Raw genomic sequence first — 19,065 nt, 5'->3', positions numbered from 1 at the left:
TAGGTGTTGCAACTGATAGGTGGTCCTCTATCAGGGAGCGTGAGAGAAAGAATTGATCCTACATACAGCACCATATATGCTGCAATACTTGTACACATCAAGGTGAGTTGACATTGCATTTCTTGGCAGTCTCTAAATTAAGACCAATGATGATTTGATTAGTTCTGTTCTATAGGACTTTTGGAGCTACCTGACAAAAATATAGGGTATTCAGTGTAAAAAGTGGACCCAGAGTTTTTCCCATGTATCTAGATGTTTATCATCTTCATATGCTGATTTGTCCTTCTCTGTAAAAATGTGGAAGTGCAATCTCCAGGCCTCTACACTCAGTCCCCGGTTGCAGTCCCTCTACTAGATTTTATTTGAAAGTGGTAGGAAGGATTTGGTATGGCAGGGCTAGGAGCTCAGAAGTAGATGTGCTTGAAGGTAATATATGCAGTAGACTACCTCTTCTTTTTGACTTGAGATCTGGATGTGGAAGTATCTAGATAAAAGTAGCAATGTCTCCCTTCCAAATTTGGCAAGGACTATCCTTTTCCCAAAGGAGCGAGGGGTTTGGATGACTGTCACTCACCTCCCCTTGCAAACTATCATTTGTATTTCTCCCTTCCCCATACCTTTGAGGAAATAGCTTTCAACGAATTCCATGAGCAATCCAGTCCTATTATCTCTTGCTTGGATTCATTGTTTTTGGTTTCTCAGGGAAGGGCAGGATCTGGCCTGGAAACCATAGAAAAGAACCAGACTAAACGATAAACGTACGATCATTCAAAAATATGACATAACCTTTAGCTCCTCTTCATAGCCAGAGATTACATCTCGTCATGCACTCAGAATCCTCAAGTTATCAGCACTAAACTTTTCCATGATTATGGTTCTTTCTGTTTGGTTTTGATTTTGATTAACAAAAGGTTGTATTGCAAGAGATGTAAAAACATTATCTAACTAGCATTTGTGCCATCATATTGTCACAACAATATAGGTGCATAGTGAATTTTTAATAACTGCTTGTTTTCAGAGAAAATGTGTAGAAAGTTTTAAAAATGCATATTTTTTAGACTGCCTATAACACTTTATTTAAAGAGACAATATCAACTTAAACTCCTAGCCTGATTCTCCATGCTGGTGTAAAAGCACAGAGAATGAGACATTATATTGTGAACAAATATTGGTTTACTTGTGTTTTCATTAACCCTAGATTATTAGAAGCAAAATAATTGTTAAAATCTCATTGTTTATATTCTGTATGGGGACTATAACAATCACTGAAGTCAGTTTCATTTTGGTTCACTTTAAGCTCTTTAGTGCTGTACTGTTTGGCTGCGTCTAGACTGGCAAGTTTTTCCACAAAAGCAGCTGCTTTTGTGGAAAAACTTGCCAGCTGTCTACACTGGCCGCTTGAATTTGCGCAAGAACACTGATGATCTAATGTAAGATTGTCAGTGTTCTTCCGCAAATACTATGCTGCTCCCATTCGGGGAAAAAGCCCTCTTGCACAAATGTATTTGCACAAGAGGGCCAGTGTAGACAGCTAAAAACTGTTTTGCGCAAAAAAGCCCCAATGGCGGAAATGGCGATCGGGGCTTTCTTGCCCAAAACCGCGTCTAGATTGGCACAGACGCGTTTCTGCAAAAAGTGCTTTTGCGCAAAAGCGTCCATGCTAATCTAGACACTCTTTTCTGCAAATGCTTTTAACAGAAAAGTTTTCAGTCTAAAAGCATATGCCAGTCTAGACGTAGCCCCAGTGTTTTCAATACAGCACAGGAATGTGTACTTGTATAAAATCAACAGTTTTCGGTTGCCATGTATTCCTCCCTTGGAAGAAGAAGAAGATGTTTTGATGTAATCCCTTTTAGCATTCAATTTCATAAGCAGCTTTATTTTTGTTGCATTTAAAGTTTGGCCTAAATGTAATTGAATGGTGACTCTTTAAGGCCTAGATCTTGTAGTCAGATTTGAAATGGGCCACTGCTAGAGATCTAATTAGATTCTTTATTCAAACTCAAGAAAACCAACAATAGAACACCACTTGTCATCACCTACAGCCCCCAACTTAAACCTGTCCATCACATTACCAATAAACTACAGCCTATACTGGAACAGGATACTAAACTCCAAGAGGCTCTGGGAGACAGACCTATAGTCTCCTATACACAACCACCTAACTTCAAGATGATTCTTACCAACAACCACAGGACATACCACACTAATACCAACCCTGGTGCCTTCCCTTGCAACAAACCCCGTTGCCAGCTTTGTCCACATATTCACTCTGCTGATACCATTATTGGACCTAATCAAGTGAGTTATAAGATCAAGAACACATATTCCTGCGCATCCAGAAATATAATTTATGCTATCATGTGCCGAAAGTGTCCGTCTGCTATGTACATTGGACAAACGTCTCAGACACTTCACCAAAGGATCAATGCCCACAAAACAGATATTAGACAGGATCACAAAGAAAAAACAGTTTCTTGCCATTTCAACCAGAAAGGACATTGTCTCAACGACTTGATTACCTGCATCCTTCTTCAAAGGCCTTTTAAGACTGCACTTGAAAGCGAATCCTCTGAACTGTCATTCATGCTTATATTCGACACTTTACGCCTGAGTTTGAATAAAGAATCTAATTACCTTACCCATTACAAAGATAGCTTCCCCAATTATCACCTCTATTATCATTAGCTCACAGACATTTACCTTCCCCCCCTTCCCCCATCCCCTTTCTGTTCTGAAATTTGAGTTGTCCTTTTCATATGTGTTCACTTTTTTTTTTAATTGTATCCTTTGGTATATATGGTTGTGACAATTTTCTTCCACTATTTGATCTGAGGAAGTGGGTCTGGCCCACGAAAGCTCATCACCTAATAAACCATCTTGTTAGTCTTTAAAGTGCTACATAGTCCTGTTTTTTGATTCAGAATGAAATAAAGAGCAGAAGTCTGCAATATAATTAAAAAACAAAACAACTGCACACTAATAAACACACATGGTGCTGAGGGCCCCTACTATCACTGTTCTGTTGCTGTGGCTCCCAAAGGACTGTTACAATTGTGGATGTGAAGGGAGATGCCCATGATGAGACAGTGGCGAAGGAGTAATGCTCTTATCTGAGGCTTCCTGAGCTGGTGATGGACCACTCTTGGAGGGAGGAGAAAGTCTCCTTAAAGGGATTGGACTGAGGGGTCTTCATTATGGCTACATGGCCTTTTTAATGGGCCAGCCCAGTTCTTTGAGGGCTGCTGAGCAATTTTCAAGTCCTCTCTATGCAAATTGAGATGGTTTGCTTAAATTTACCTTAATAGAGGCACACTTAGAGCCATGGGACAAAGTGTCATTTTACGAAGGGTTCAAAGCTGTGAATTTCACACTGGCTATTTAGCAACTTTTACTTTATATTATAAAAAAGCGTGAAAAGACATAAAGATGAGGGGCAGTGAATATTGGGGTTTATCTTATAATAATAGTCCAAGGCTTTTAGGGACTTTTCCTCTCTTTTTTTTTTAAATGTGTTTGGGAGAATGGGAGATGCCCCTAAACAGATCCAGATCCCTACTATGCTAGTTGCACAAATATGCCAATCAGAATTATGTGATGCATAAAAAGTAAGTCTCAGAAGTTGGGGCCTGCTTCACCTCTTACGTAATTCTTACGTAACCTGAGTAATTCTAGGGATTTATGAAAAGTAACTGTTGATTTAGCATGCATGAGGTGAGAAGTGGACTCATGGGTGAGTTTAGAAGAGGAAACAGTATTACGGAGTCAACGAGGAACCTAGAGATAGGCCCTAAAATTTCAATCCCGTTCAGGATAGTCTCCCCAAAGCAGAAGAGTTTAACAAAAGTTTTGACCAACATCCTGGGGATTCCAGATCTGATGGCTTAGAGATGGGCCCACAGCAGTGGAAACCATCATCTCTTTAATATGTTTTAAAGATATTATGCTCCACACTCTCTGGAAGTAGCTGTTTACTCAATGAGAAGGGTTACAGCAGGCCTCTGGGTTTAGCTGTTAATGAAAGCAGAGATACTGAGTTCCACTCTCGCACCTGTTCTTGACACTTTGCTATTGATCTCAAGTGTGCTAGCATACAAGCCTGCATCGGAGGACCTCAAAGCACTACTAATATGCCTGTGAGACTGATATATACATCTCCATTAATAAGGCTAATATATGAGCACCAAAGAAATGCCTATAATTATTAGTTAATGACAACGAGGAGTTAAGTGGCAGTCACCCAGGAAGCCAGAGTAGAGCTAGAAACACTGTGGTTTTTTTAAACACTTTTTCTCCCGTCTTTACTCTCAGAATTGTGTAAATGGTTAATTCTGATGACCTTTGCACTCCCTGCCTCATGTAAACATGCCATTCAGAATATGTTGGCATATTGATATTCTGAGTGTGAGTAAATGTAGGACTTGCTTTTTGGACTGCATATGGCCAGAGAGCTCATTACATGTACTCCTTCTACATATATCATCCTGGGGTAAGTACATTATGCCATCCTAATTCAATAGTAGTTTGTACACTAGACAGTCATAGGTCAGAAGCTTCTCTGGGAAACAGAGATGGGCCTTGTAATCACATTTTCATTCCCTGTGCATTCATTCCCTAGTCTGCAGCAGTAGGGCTATGACAATTCTTGAACTGGTCTCATCACAGCTGCTCTAGGAATTTGGAGAGAAGCATGGGGTGAAGATCTCAGATGGGTGCATGTGGCAAGAAAGGAGTGCAAGCTATTCCTGAGGAAAATGCTGAATGAATCTGTAGAGAAAAATGGTCTCTCTAAACTGCTGCCTGTCATGCCACAGAGCCCCTAAATTTGCATTAAGGAAAGACTTACGTAGTAGCCTGCAAAATGGCACTTTCCCATTCTGGATGATGTGGTGTTTCTGCTTCTGCACACAGAGCCAGCCAGTGTAACCTAAATCACATCTGCTTTGGAGACGGAGCAAGTCCCCTGCCAGCTTTGAAATGTACAAGAATCCCCAGTGGGGGCTCTTGTGCATTTCAAAGCCGAAGCACCCTCATGGAGCCTGAGGTCAACGGGGGACTCAGAGTCCCCTACTGACCCCGGGATCCATGCTGTGCTGCCGCTTTGAAATGCCACATGGAGTCGGGGTCAGCTGAGGTCTCTTCAGCTGATCCTAGACTCCGAACAGCATTTCCCCAGAACCTGGGCTCAGCTGGGGACCCCAGGCTCCATGCAAACACCACGGTGGCTTTTCAAAGGGGCAGTGCCACATGGAGCCCGGGGTCAGCTCTGTGCGGTGCTGCCGCTTTGAAGTACCCTCTCTTCCCCTCCTCCCCTTTGCTGCCTCTATCTGGGTATGTCTACACTACAAAGTTAGTTCGAACTAACGGACGTTAGTTCGAACTAACTTTAATAGGTGCTACACTAGCGCTCCGCTAGTTCGAATTTGAATCGAACTAGCGGCGCGCTTAGTTCGAACTAGGTAAACCTCATTTTACGAGGACTAACGCCTAGTTCGAACTAGCTAGTTCGAACTAAGGGCTGTGTAGCCCTTTAGTTCGAACTAGTGGGAGGCTAGCCCTCCCCAGCTTTCCCTGGTGGCCACTCTGGCCAACACCAGGGAAACTCTATGCCCCCCTCCCGGCCCCGGACCCCTTAAAGGGGCACGGGCTGGCTACGGTGCCCGTGCCAGGTACAAGCCTGCCAGCACCCAGCTAGCAGACCCTGCACCTGGCACGGCACAGAGCCACCCACCCGATGCCCCCCAGCCCACCCCCTCTTGCCGGGACCAGGCTGGCGGCTCCCGGGAGCTTGCCCTGGACCGCAAGAGGCGGGCACCTTCCTGGGCTAGTGCGGACATCGTGGACCTCGTCCACGATCTCTGCACTAGGCACAGGAAAGTGGCCGTCTAGGGCAGGAGAGCTGCCAGCCTGGCCACCCAGGACCAGGTGTGCATGAAAATCAAGGGGGTCCACTGAGACCCCCGACACTGAGCCCTGAGCTTACAATGGCCGTCCTGGGTCAGACCAAAGGTCCATCTAGCCCAGTAGCCTGTCTGCCGACAGCAGCCAACCCTAGGGACCCTGGAGGGGATGGACCGAAGACAATGACCAAGCCATTTGTCTCGTGCCATCCCTCTCCAGCCTTCCACAAACTTTGGGCAGGGACACCACTCCTACCCCCTGGCTAATACCACTCCATGGACCCAACCTCCATCACTTTATCTCACTTCCCTTTCAACTCTGTTCTAGTTCTAGCCTTCACAGCCTCCTGCAGCAAGGAGTTCCACAGGTTGACTCTTTGCTTTGTGAAGAAGAACTTTCTGTTACTAGTTTGAAGCCTGCTACCCATTCCTTTCCTTTGGTGTCCTCTAGTCCTTCTTTATGGGAACTCATGAAGAACTTTTCTGTATGCACCCTCTCCACCCAACCCCTGCTTTTAGAGACCTCTATCCTGTCCCCCCTCCGTCTCCTGTTTTCTAAGCTGAAAAGTCCCAGTCTCTTTAGCCTCTCTTCATATGGGACCTGTTCCCAACCCCTGATCATTTTAGTTGCCCTCCCCTCTCCCAGCCTCTCTCTTCCTCTCCCCCACCTCCTTTTCCCAGTCTCCCCCAGTTTTGTTCAATAAAGAGAGATTCTATTTTTGACCACAATTGTCCTTTATTTTGTACATCAGGAAGGGGGGCTAGGGAAGGGTAAGTGGAAGGAGGTGAGGGACGAATGGGGTACGAGCCCCCGATGGGGAGGACTGGGCTGGCTCTGCGGGCTTCTGGGGGTGGAAGCTCTCCTGCAGCCCCCCAATTACTCCCTCTCCCCAGATGGCAGCCTGCGGCAAGTGCAGCCGGGCTGATGGCCGAGTGGTGTGATGTGCCCAGTGTGGGCACTCAGGGCACTCCAAGCCAGAACTTCTTTGCAAGCGGGGCACCCCTTAGAACTGTGTGTCCGGGGTGGGGGTCGGGACCCTTTAAGCGCAGCCCTCGGCTAGCCTGAGACAGCATCTCCATGCTCTAAGTCCTCCTTTTATGCCCTGCCGGCATTGCTTCCGGCCATCCTTAAGCCCTGTTCAGAGTCCACTCAATGTGGACTTACTAGTTCGAACTAGCAAAACGCTAGTTCGAACTAGTTTTTAGTTCTAGATGCGTTAGTTCGAACTAGCTTAGTTCGAATTAACTAATTCGAACTAAGTTAGTTCGAACTAGCGCTGTAGTGTAGACGTACCCTCTGATAGGGGATCGACTAGTTGACTAGTCCTTAATATCCTTAGTTTAATGCTCACCTTATACAGTGGCAGGGATGGTGGAGAATGGAGCTGACAATGTGCTTCCAACTAATGATCAAAGAAGGGATGAAGCTAGAAATCGATGAGCTGGTGAACAAAGAAGACCGTCCTTACAGCATCTGCATTGAGGGTGTCTGTATCTGTATGATGTTATAGCTCTGTTGAGGAGAAAAAAAATCAGGAAATGATTCTGCTTACATCCTGTACTGTGTTGTGACATGCTGTTGCATTCAATGCAGAAGAGCAATTACCATGTGCCATATGATGCCTGAGAAGAAATCAAGGTAACAAAGCAGCGAGGGAAAGGAAAATCAGCATTGTTCTGCTCATTCAAGCCACACAGTGGTTGATGCAAGAATGGGGTTCTGGTAATAAGGGAAGACTTGCATTAAAAGACTAAATTAAGGATTAGTTTTAGCTAGGGATGATGATGCAGCCCTTTCCCCTGAACCTCTTCATTAATTCCTGTTCTTTTTGCCTTTGAAGATATCCATAATTCCACCTCACCTACCCACTATGTTCACTTCCTTACCAGCTCTCCTCCTCACCAGCCCATTTGTTTATTGAAGTTCCATATTCTGTACTATCACCAATATTTGGGGTGGCTTTTCTGCTAATTTGACATTCTCTTCCTTTACTTTCAAACAGCTACTGAAATTCATCTTGTCCCACGAAGTGTTTAGTCTAAATTGGTACACCCCGTTCTCTATACGTTCTGTTTTGTCTTTGCTTGTGTCTGTCTGTAGAATAATGCTTCTAGGCAGGTATGTGAGCAGAATATAAAAACCATATGTTTATCAAGCTATATCTTATTTATAGAACTGTATACATTTATTAATAATCAGAATCATCAGGGATATTTATAAGCACACACAAATTCCCATTCTCTCCTCTCTAATTATATACACATTCACGAGAAAATAAGAGGAAAAAAAATCTCTCTAGGTCCATAGTGATTTACCTTCTGCAAAGAAGTGATATATGGTTCAGTATTCAGAACCTCTCGCTACAGTGCTTATGCTGTAATACTGGCAGCTATTTACTGGCACATAGCCATAGCAGTCTAAGGTAGGAAGTGAAGACTGCCATATCAGCGGAAACTCCCAGGGGATTTCAGAAAAAAATATGGCAGTACACAGGCAATCCAGGACGTTTTTGGAGAATGTTGGGGATAACTACTTGGTACAAGTGCTGAAGGATCCGACCAGGGACCATGTGCAGCTTGACCTTCTGCTAACAAACAGGGAGGAACTAATAGGGGAAGCAGAGGTGGGTGACAACCTGGGAAGCAGTGATCATGAGATGGTAGATTTCAGGATCCTGACCAAAGGAAGAAAAGAGAGTAGTAAAATATACACTTTGGACTTCAAAAAAGCAGACTTTGACTCCCTCAGAGATCTGATGGGATACTAACATGGAGGGGAAAGGAATCCAGGACAGCTGGCAGTATTTTAAAGAAACCTTATTGAAGGCACAGAAAGAAACCATCCCGATGGGTAGCAAGAGAGGCAAACATGGTAGGAGACCGGATTGGCTTATAGAGGAAATCCTTGGTGAACTTAAGCACAAAAAGGAAGCTTACAAAAAGTGGAAACTTGGACAAATGACCTGGGAGGGGATTAAATGTATAGCTTGAGAATGCCGGGGGGTTATCAGGAAGGCGAAAGTGCAAATGGAATTGTGACTGGCTAAGGATGTGAAGGAAAACAAGAAAGGTTTCTACAGGCATGTTAACAAGAAGAAGGTGATCAGAGAGGGTGTGCGGCCCCTCCTGGATGAAGGAGGTAAACTAGTGACAGATGATGTGGGGAAAGCTGAAGTACTCAATGCTTTCTTTGCCTCTCTCTTCACGGGCAAGGTGGGCTCCCTGACTAATGCGCTAAGTGACGCAAGATGGGATGAAGATCGACAGCCCGTGGTGGGTAAAGAACAAGTTAGGAACTATTTAGAAAAGCTAAACGTACACAAATCCATGGGTCTGGACTTAATGCATCCGAGGGTACTGTGGGAGTTAGCAAATGTCATTGAGGAGCCTTTGGTCATTATCTTGGAAAAGTTGTGGAGATCGGGAGGGATCCCGGATGATTGGAAAAAGGCAAATGTAGTACCCATCTTCAAAAAAGGCAAGAAGGACGATCCAGGGAACTATAGGCCAGTCAGTCTTATCTTGGTTCCTGGAAAAATCATGGAAGGTATCCTTAAGCAATCCATTTTGAGGCACTTGGAGGCGAGGAAAGTGATTAGGAATAGTCAGCATGGATTCACAAAGGGCAAGTCGTGCCTGACCAATCTGATTAGCTTCTATGATGAGGTAACTGGCTCTGTGGACATGGGAAAGTCAGTGGATGTGATATACCTTGACTTTAGCAAGGCTTTTGATACGGTCTCCCACAATATTCTTGCCAGCAAGTTAAGGGAATGTGGATTGGATAAATGGACGGTAAGATGGATAGAAAGCCAGCTAGAAGGCCAGGCCCAACGGGTAGTGATCAATGGTTCGATGTCAGAATGGCGGTTGGTTTCTAGCGGAGTGCCCCAAGGTTCGGTTCTAGGACCTGTTTTGTTCAATATCTTTATTAATGACCTGGATGAGGGGATGGATTGCACCCTCAGCAAGTTTGCAGATGACACTTAGCTAGGGGGAGAGGTAAATACACTGGATGGCAGGGATAGAGTCCAGAGTGACTTAGACAAATTGGAGGATTGGGCCACAAGAAATCTGATGAGGTTCAACAGAGTCCTGCACTTGGGACGGAAGAATCCCAAGCATTGTTGCAGGCTGGGGACCAACCAGTTAAGTAGTAGTTTTGCAGAAAAGGACCTGGGAGTTACAGTGGATGAGAAGCTGGATATGAGTCAACAGTGTGCTCTTGCAGCCAAGAAGGCTAATGGCATATTAGGTTGCATTAAGAGGAGCATTGCCAGCAGATCCAAAGATGTCATTATTCCCCTTTATTCGGCTTTGGTGAGGCCACATCTGGAGTGTTGTGTCCAGTTCTGGGCCCCCCACTACAAAAAGGATATGGATGCTTTGGAGAGGGTCCAGCAGAGGGCAACCAAAATGATTAGGGGGCTGGAGCATATGACCTATGAGAAGAGGCTGAGGGAGTTTGGGTCTGTTTAGTCTGTAGAAGCGAAGAGTGAGGGGGATTTGATAGCAGCCTTCAACTTCCTGAAGGGAGGTTCCAAAGAGGACGGAGAGAGGCTGTTCTCAGTAGTGACAGATGGCAGAACAAGGAGCAATGGTCTCAAGTTGCAGTGGGAGAGGTCCAGGTTGGATATTAGGAAAAACTATTTCACTAGGAGAGTGGTGAAGCACTGGGATGGGTTACCTAGGGAAGTAGTGGAGTCTCCATCCCTGGAGGTGTTTGTCTCGGCTTGACAAAGCCCTGGCTGGGTTGATCTAGTTGGGATTGGTCCTGCCTAGAGCAGGGGGCTGGACTTGATGGCCTCCTGAGGTCTCTTCCAGCTCTATGGTTCTAAGATTCTATGAAAGATAAAATATAGCTATGTAAACTGGAATTTGACCACAGCTAACACTTCTGCTCTAACAAAAAGTTCGATGGGTTTTACAGCAACCACAAATGGTTAGGATCTGTCTTAAAGATGGCCCCTTCAGCAATACCATGCATTCAAATGCTCTTAGGAAACTGATTTCAGGTGGCCATGTTGGTCCCAGGATATTAAAGGCAAGGTGGATGAGGTAATCTCTCTGGGTATGTCTACATTACAAAGTTAATTTGAACTAACAGCTGTTAGTTCGAATTAACTTTCATAGGCTCTACACAGGCAAACCGCTAGTTCGAACTTAATTCGAACTAGCGGAGCGCTTAATTCGAACTAGGTAAACCTCATTCTACGAGGACTAACGCCTAGTTCGACTTAAGTAGTTCGAATTAAGGGCTGTGTAGCCACTTAATTCGAACTAGTGGGAGGCTAGCCCTCCCCAGCTTGCCCTGGTGGCCACTCTGGGCACAACCAGGGAAACTCATCTGCCCCTTTCTGGCCCCGGAGCCCTTAAGGGGCATGGTCTGGCTACGGTGCCCATGCCAGGTACAAGCCTGCCAGCACCCAGCCAGCAGACCCTGCACCTGGCACGGCACGAGCCAGCCACCCGCTGCCACCCATCCCTCCGCCTCTTCCCAGGACCAGGCTGGAGGCTCTCAGGAGCCTGCCTGTGGCCGCAACAGGCGGGCACCCGTCTGGTCTAGTGCAGAGATCGTGGACCTCATCCAGGTTTGGGGGGAGGCCTCTAACATCCACGACCTCCGCATTAGGCACAGGAAATAGGTCTAGCTGCCAGCCTGGCCACCCAGGAGCAGGTTTGCATGAAAATCAAGGTGTTCGAGTGAGACCCCGACGCTGAGCTTAGAACATAAAAACATAAGAATGGCCGTATTGGGTCAGACCAAAGGTCCATCTAGCCCAGTAGCCTGTCTGCCGACAGCGGCCAGCACCAGGTACCCTGGAGGGGATGGACTGAAGACCATGACCAAGCCATTTGTCTCGTGCCATCCATCTCCAGCCTTCCACACAGAGGCCAGGGACACCATTTCTACCCCCTGGCTAATAGCACTCCATGGACCCACCCTCCATGAATTTATCTAACTTCTCTTTAAACTCTGTTATAGTTCTAGCCTTCACAGCCTCCTGCAGCAAGGAGTTCCACAGGTTGACTATTTGCTTTGTGAAGAAATTTCTGTTATTAGTTTGAAGCCTCCTACCCATTCATTTCATTTGGTGTCCTCTAGTCCTTCTGTTATGGGAACTAATGAAGAACTTTTCTTTATGCACCCTCTCCACACCACTCATGCTTTTATAGACCTCTATCATATCCTCCCTCCGTCTCCTCTTTTCTAAGCTGAGAAGTCCCAGTCTCTTTAGCCTCTCTTCATATGGGACCTGTTCCAAACCCCTGATCATTTTAGTTGCCCTTTTCTGAACCTTTTCCAAGGCCAAAATATCTTTTCTGGAGTGAGGAGATCACATCTGTACACAGTACTGAAGATATGGTGTACCATAGTTTGATACTTCCCCTCCTCCTTGTTCCCCTGGCTTTCCCCTTCCAGCTCCCTCCTCCCAGGTTTCCTCTCCCACCCTCTCTCTTCCCCTCTCCCACCTCCTTTTCCCAGTCTCCCCGAGTTTTGTTCAATAAAGAGAGTTTCTATTTTTGAACACACGTGTCCTTTATTTTGTACATCAGGAAGGGGGGCTAGGGAGGGTTAAGTGGAAGGATGTGAGGGAGGACTGGGGTACGAGCCCCCGATGGGAGGACTGGGGTGGCTCTGCGGGCTCCTTAGGGTGGAAGCTCTCCTGCAGCCCCCGGATTGACACCCCCCCCGGATGGCAGCCTGGGGCAAGTGCAGCCGGGCTGATGGCCGAGTGCTGTGATGGGCCGAGTGTGGGCATTCAGGGCACTCCAAGCCAGGACTGCTTTGCTGTCCCTCATCGAGTTAGACAAGCGAGCGGGGAACCCCTGAACTGTCTGTCCGGGGTGGGGGTCGGGTCCCTTTAAGCACAGCCCTCGGCTAGCCTGAGACAGCAGCTCCACGCTCTAAGTCCTAATCTGATGCCCTGCTGGCACTGCTTCCGGCCATCCTTAACCTCGGTTCAGGGTCCACTCAATGTGGACATGCTAGTTCGAATTAGCATTTTGCTAATTTGAACTAGTTTTTAGGTCTAGATGCACTAGTTCGAATTAGCTTAGTTTGAATTAAGTTAGTCTGAATTAGTGCTGTAGTGTAGACATACCCTCTCTTACTGGAGCAACTTCTGTTGGTGCGGGACACAGAAGTTGGTTGAATAAAAGACCTATCTTGTCTCCCCAGAGGATAGAATTCCACCTACTGAGTCACCAGCACTTTAGAGCGTACTTAATTTTCCTTGAATGTCACCCATCCACTTACATACTAGGCCCCCTGCCTTGCTTAGCTCACAAGATCTGATAGGAGCACAACCTTAGCAGATGCCATTGCACACACCTATGGCACTGTCATGCTCTATTTGGATTTGTTTTGTGTCGTATTTGATTTCATCTGCACACCAACGGTCTCTGATCGGAAAAGGATGTTAATGTACATATTAGTATCTACAACAAAAGGTAGGAATGCTGTTGGGGAAGCATGAATTGGCTTCTCTGTAAGTGGCAATCCCCTAGAAAGAGGTGGTAGTGACATAAAGGTGAGGCCTCTTATGAAACACAGGTTTCAAACTCTTATGTGACTATCCTGATACTCCAGCCACGTCTCTTAAGCCTGTTTTAACTCTGATTTGAGTGTAGCCCTCAAATAGGGCAATACTAGAACCAGCTGCAACTTTTAAATTGATCCCAAAAAATATTTGATGGCTCAGTGGGCATCACCAATAAATGTACCGATGATGTTATGAAATAACTGTTATGCAGCCTCTTTCATTTGAATGCTTTTATCAATTACACACGCAGCACCACTGAAATAGCGCTCTGGCCAGCCGCTATACAGACTTGCTAGAGCGGGAAAGACTTAGCAATTTGCTCTAGTGCTCTTGGTGACTCTCATGAAAATCCCCATTTGACATTTAGGTCAAATGTGTGTGCTCAGTGCTGATTTCTAACTCTGCTTTCCTTTACTTTAATGTGAGCAGAGTCAAAATTCCTCCACTCCTACTGGCTGATGGCTGTCTGGTGTCATACAGCATGTCACACGTCGATGATCTGGAGGTACTTATGACTGTGTCTCATACACTACCATCCTGAGTACCCTTCTTGCTGGTAGTCTCAGCAGAAAGTCTATGAACTGAAAGAGCGGTTGCTCTATACTCCTCTTTAACTTCAGGTTATACATTTCAGTTCTCAGTGGGACAGTTGGGGGAAGCTTTCACTGATGCTGTGCCAATTTTTGGAAAGATATAAGCCCTCATTTTGTAGGGTTATCAATCTTTGGTATGGTGACCCAAAGGGGTGGGTCTTTGTCTCTCTTAGGCTCTGCCCACCGTCCTTGAGTTTAAATAGACTGATGCGCTTCACCAGAACTAGTCACTTAAAATTATTTCAGTTAGAAAAAAGCAAAAGATAAATGAATGAAGGATACTTATTGTTTCTCAAACATCAATACTATAATTCCAAAATTATCTTACTTCCCAAAAATCATATGATGGTGCTGTCTTCCATTATTTCATGATCCCATTTTAAAGAGAATTGGTATGTGGAGACAACAAAGCTGGAGGATTGTGGAGGGACATCCAATCGGGCATGGGTGAGCAGTGTAAGGAGTTACCAGGGGAAGAGGGGAACTGGAAGAAAGCCCTTTCTTTTTACCCCAGTGTTTGCTGACCAGTGTACAAGTTTGATGCATTCTGTCATTTAACCACTGATCAGACTCTTCATAGGAGCACATGGCATAAACCTGTAGACACTCTGCACCTTCTGTATGTTGTTGGCGTTTGTGGATTGTGGGGGAGTTACGTCATGTTCTTATTTATGTCTTTTAAAATGTAATGATGGGCTATCCCTTGCTCTAGTGATCATAGATTTTTTTTTTAAAGAAGAAGAGGTAACGTGTCTCCTCTGGAAAGAACCCTTGTTTGTTCCCATTTTAACATTATTGATTCATATCAATTCTTCATGAATTCCTCTTATGATTTAAACAGCTTCCTGTCTGCTTTCTCCTATCAGTGTTCTGCATCTGCATTGCCTGAGAACAGTCAGTAGCACAGCACTGTGAAGGGCAGGAACAGCTCTCTTTGTCATATTATGCAGTTTCTGAATTGGATCCTCAAAACACTTTTGCACGTTCCCGTCTTGAAAAAGATGTACGGCTCTGTTAATGTGATAATTTGGTTTCTTGTTTACATTCATACTCCTGGCTATGTCAACTTCAGGAAGAGCCTTGAACTATGCTCAGTGTGTTAAATGGAGAGGTTTGTATGAAATTAACCTTGAGTGCACAGTGTTGTGTATTTTGTGAACTGCATGCTGTAACTGTAGGGTGTATGTTATTTGGAATGGGGGTTTAATCATTTGAGGAGCTGGAAAAGAATTGTAATTAACGCCAAGCAGATTACTTGATCATTTGAACAAATTTAAGATTTAGCTCAACAGTGATGGCAGGGTCCCTGCGACAGTAAAGAGAGTGAGGAACCCTATTGACAGATACATTTCCTTCAGATCCCTGACAAAGGCCTTTTATTTTCTTTGCCTGACAAAAAGTGTCTGAAGCTGAGGAGGGAGTCAGTGCCAAGAACGGCAAATCTGCCACCTTAGTTGAGAAGCTGGCCCAGTGGTCATGGTGCCTGACCCCAAAAGACCCAAAAGTCCTTTTGTTTATTTCATTGGGCTTTAGGTGGGAGTCTTAGTGATTTCAGAACCTCTCTGTGCCAGCATAGGCAACATGGAGCTTTGCCCTTCAGTGGGTGGTAAAAAAGCCAGGGAGGATGGAATATTTTCTCAGCTCATGACAGAACGCCTCCTGATTTCACCCGTGTGGTCCAGGAATAGGATATTATTCATTATGAACTTATGCCATGTCACCTGCAAGGTGTGATGAAAGACTCTTCTCGCTGTTTGCTGTCCCTCAGTAATGAATGCTGCAAAATAGTCCCACAACATTATTGTCCTTGAAGGCAAGCATCTTTGGAAAGCAGCACAAAGCTAGGAAGACTTGGATCTGCAATGTTTAAAAGAAAAGTTCTTTCTTTGGAAGGAAATGAACTACTCTTAATTTGGCAGCTGGCACCTGGCTAATACAGCAATAAATGAATTAGAAATCCACAGAGCTATTACATTCAGCTCTGGATCCTGGCTTTGACTCCTCCCCCCCAATATTTGGGATGGTCACATCTAAGCCTTTAATTTGAACCCAGCTGTAGCTCATAATTTAAGCTCTGCTTTGGCATTTATTTCAGTTCACGCTATTTTCCTGAGCCCTTTCCTGATGGGGATGGAGAAGGAAGGTTATTAAACTGGGAAAGATGAAAAAAAGAAGTTAAATTTCCTGTATGGTCTTGTGATGCCTAAGCTAGTGCCCTTTCCAGAAGACCTGAGTTCTGTTTCTAGTTTTTCAACTGCTCTGTTGTGTGACCTTGGGGAGCAGAAGTGCTGCAGGAAGCTTGGGGCGAGCAGGGACTAGATAGGGGCGGGGGGACAGGAGCCGGTGCTGGAGGGAGCCAGTACCATCTCTGGGGTGCCACCTACCCCCTCCCCGCCTCTATCAGAGGCAGTGCGGGGCCGGGGGAGGGGATAGGGAATGCTGCTGCGAAGCAGCCCCTGTCTGCAGGGATTCCAGCAGGGAGCTGGGCTTCCCCATGGACAGGGGCTGTTGCTGCCCTGCAACTCCTGTTCGTGGTGGCCAGGGCTGGCCACAGCCAGGGGCTACTCAGGAATCAGTCCCTGTCCACGGCCAGCCCTGACTGCCATGAACAGGGGCTGCTGGACTCACCGTGAGGCAGGACAAGCAGTCTCAGCTCGTGCTGATCGCTGCACCTCTGCATTTTGAACATAGTAAGAGCCCAGTGACTCTTACTGCATTTAAAATGCAGAGCCGCAGCGCGGGAGGCTCTGGAGCTGGCATGAGCCAGGACTGCTCAGTCCTGTCTCGAGTCGGCTCCTCTGGCACTACCCCTGCTGTGGCTCTGCAGAGGTGCTTTTTGACTAATCGTGAGCCAAATAATCGCACTTTAACAGCCTTATTCCCAGTGAGACTCTTGTGACCAGGTTGGGTGGATTTGTATTGTCGTCTTTTTTAAAATCCAGCCCTCGGTGATCTGAGCTCTTTGAAAGCCGAGCGTCAGTCAGCACTTCTGTTTTTAAATTGGTGCTGGTTTTCTTCAGTACAAGGAATGGGAGTCGTTAGCACTGACATTGTTTGCACTATTGATCTTTTCACAAACTGAAATAAAATAATTTTTCTCAACAACTGGCTTCCCTGAGGGACCCTATTTTTCGATCTGATTGGTTTAGTTAAGATTTCAAATGTCATTTTCTATTAACAGTCTGTGGAAGTATTGTAGAGGGAGTGTTACATTGAGCACTCTTTACTGAAGGCCTCTTCCACTGAAGTCAAGAGAGGTCTGACTGCAGCAGGCATTGGGTTCAGGCCTTTATCTTAGTTCCCCAAAAAGATGAGGTTCGCAACAAAAGAACATACCACAGAATACCATGTTCACCTTCTCAAATGTTCCTTCCAGCTGCAGGAAGGGAGAACTTCCTGGGGGGAACATTGTCTGTCTTCACTTCCCTGTGATCTAGGGGGCTGAAGAATTTTGGTTCCCGAGATGCTATCTGACTTTGGAAAAATCACAGAAACTTCTCTTTCCTTAGTTTCTTCATCTGTAGAATGAGTGAAGCCAAAGTAGCTTATAAAATTCCTTTGTGTAAAAAGCCCTGTAGAAATCCGAGGGGCTATTTCAGGGTATTAATAATCAGCCGTATTTATTTGTATTACTAATTGTATCAGTGAGGCCTCAATCCTTTGCAGTTTCTTTTCAGGGAGGAAAACACGAGAAACCCTGATGTCCTCTGCCATACAAGGGTTGTATTCTCCTGGCATAGTTACAAGGAACACTGAGAGCCAACAGAGTAGAGAAGCAGAAGTGGTAAACACATGAGACTTGACAATGATGGATGTATGAATAGAAGGTGGCATGTGCTCACCTGCTCCCTTGATGCAGGGAAAGGAACGAGGTCGTCGGTTACCAGTCTTGCAGCATTGAGCCAGCCTTTGGTACACACTGGTCTATCAAACGCTGGCATGAATGGAGCTTTGTGGTAGATTAGCCAGAAGCAGAGTGGGACTGACTTTGTCACTGAGTGAGTGTCCCTCGATATGGGAGTGACAGCATCCACTAACAATGCTTCTGGATGCCCCCATTTACTTGTGGGCTGCAGGAGAAAAATGAGAACTGCTTCCCAGAGACATCTGCATCTTGCTGCAGCAGAGGCTGTGCGGCAGAGCTGGTGTTTGTGAAAAACTACAGGTGAAAAAGACCTGTGTCTAATCCATCTTCATGTACGTTTCCATACTGTACACTGACTATTGTTTTGTCCAGATAGCTTTGTGTTTCTTGAGACTGCTGTTTCTGCTCTTCCTTAGGGACTCTCAACTCCCTAGTAGATCTAGCAGCTAGATTTTTTTGTGATAAGTCACGTAGAAGTTTCCTTTTCTTGGCTGCATCACATTACTTTCAGTTCCAGTGTAGTCCTAAGTAACAGCTCTCTCTTCTTGGTGTGCAAGGGCCTGGGCGACTGACTGTCTTTACTGATGTTTACTGCCCGTGGGGACTAACGCTGTTATGCTATGGTTTGGTGTTGCCTGTGCTGATGGTCCTTCACACACTGTTCTAGCCACGGAGCCCTGGGTTAACAGCTGGTGTGTGTGTTTCTGGTCACTGCGCATTTTGGTGTAATCCATGCAGACAGCACCAAACCCTGTAATAACATGTTGATCCCCCAGCAGTGCATAAACATGGTTAGTTTTGTGGTACAGGTGGGCCCAATGACTCTTCCAGTTACTATCATTTTGTTTTCTGTCTTTGTGGGTCCTCTGTGTCCTAATCGGGCTTGGAGATGCCACCTGCTGTCCACTTCCAGCCTTGAGGACTCCAGATCCAATCCCCGTCCTTTTGCCCATGGAGGTGTGTCATGTTTTGTCCAGTTATCTGGCCACACTACTCCTTAACCAGCTGGGGAAGGGGGGGATTAAGGTCATGTGAAACATTTACCCTTTTCCTCAGAGACTGATTTTTTTCCCAGCTTGTGCTGGGTTTGGGGGAAGAGGGGGAGGCGAAGATGGGAGCCAACACCTGGATGCCTACAGAGTGGAGTATTTGGGGACTGA

The 19,065-nt window shown here is 45.7% G+C and overlaps 1 protein-coding gene across 10 annotated transcripts in view; it reads left to right on the top strand.

Moving 5' to 3' along the window:
* Positions 1-19,065, top strand: part of TMEM150C (transmembrane protein 150C) — an 81,235-nt gene that overhangs the window by 33,276 nt on the left and 28,894 nt on the right. For 3 of the 10 annotated variants that reach the window (XM_075929488.1, XM_075929482.1, XM_075929483.1), the window contains exon 2: positions 4-102. The exons of 5 other annotated variants lie outside the window; for them this stretch is intronic. In XM_075929488.1, the coding sequence (XP_075785603.1) occupies positions 77-102 (26 nt within the window). In that variant the 5' untranslated portion in view covers positions 4-76. Of the gene's footprint in view, positions 1-3; positions 103-3,887; positions 4,490-16,724; positions 18,863-19,065 lie in introns of those variants that run through there. 2 more of the 10 variants (XM_075929480.1, XM_006110904.4) reach the window with 2 other exon arrangements.

Source organism: Pelodiscus sinensis, chromosome 5 (assembly GCF_049634645.1).
Source record: "Pelodiscus sinensis isolate JC-2024 chromosome 5, ASM4963464v1, whole genome shotgun sequence".
Lineage (NCBI taxonomy): Eukaryota > Metazoa > Chordata > Testudines > Trionychidae > Pelodiscus > Pelodiscus sinensis.
The sequence above is the reverse complement of the archived record's forward strand: the minus strand, read 5'-3'. Positions and strand labels throughout refer to the sequence as shown.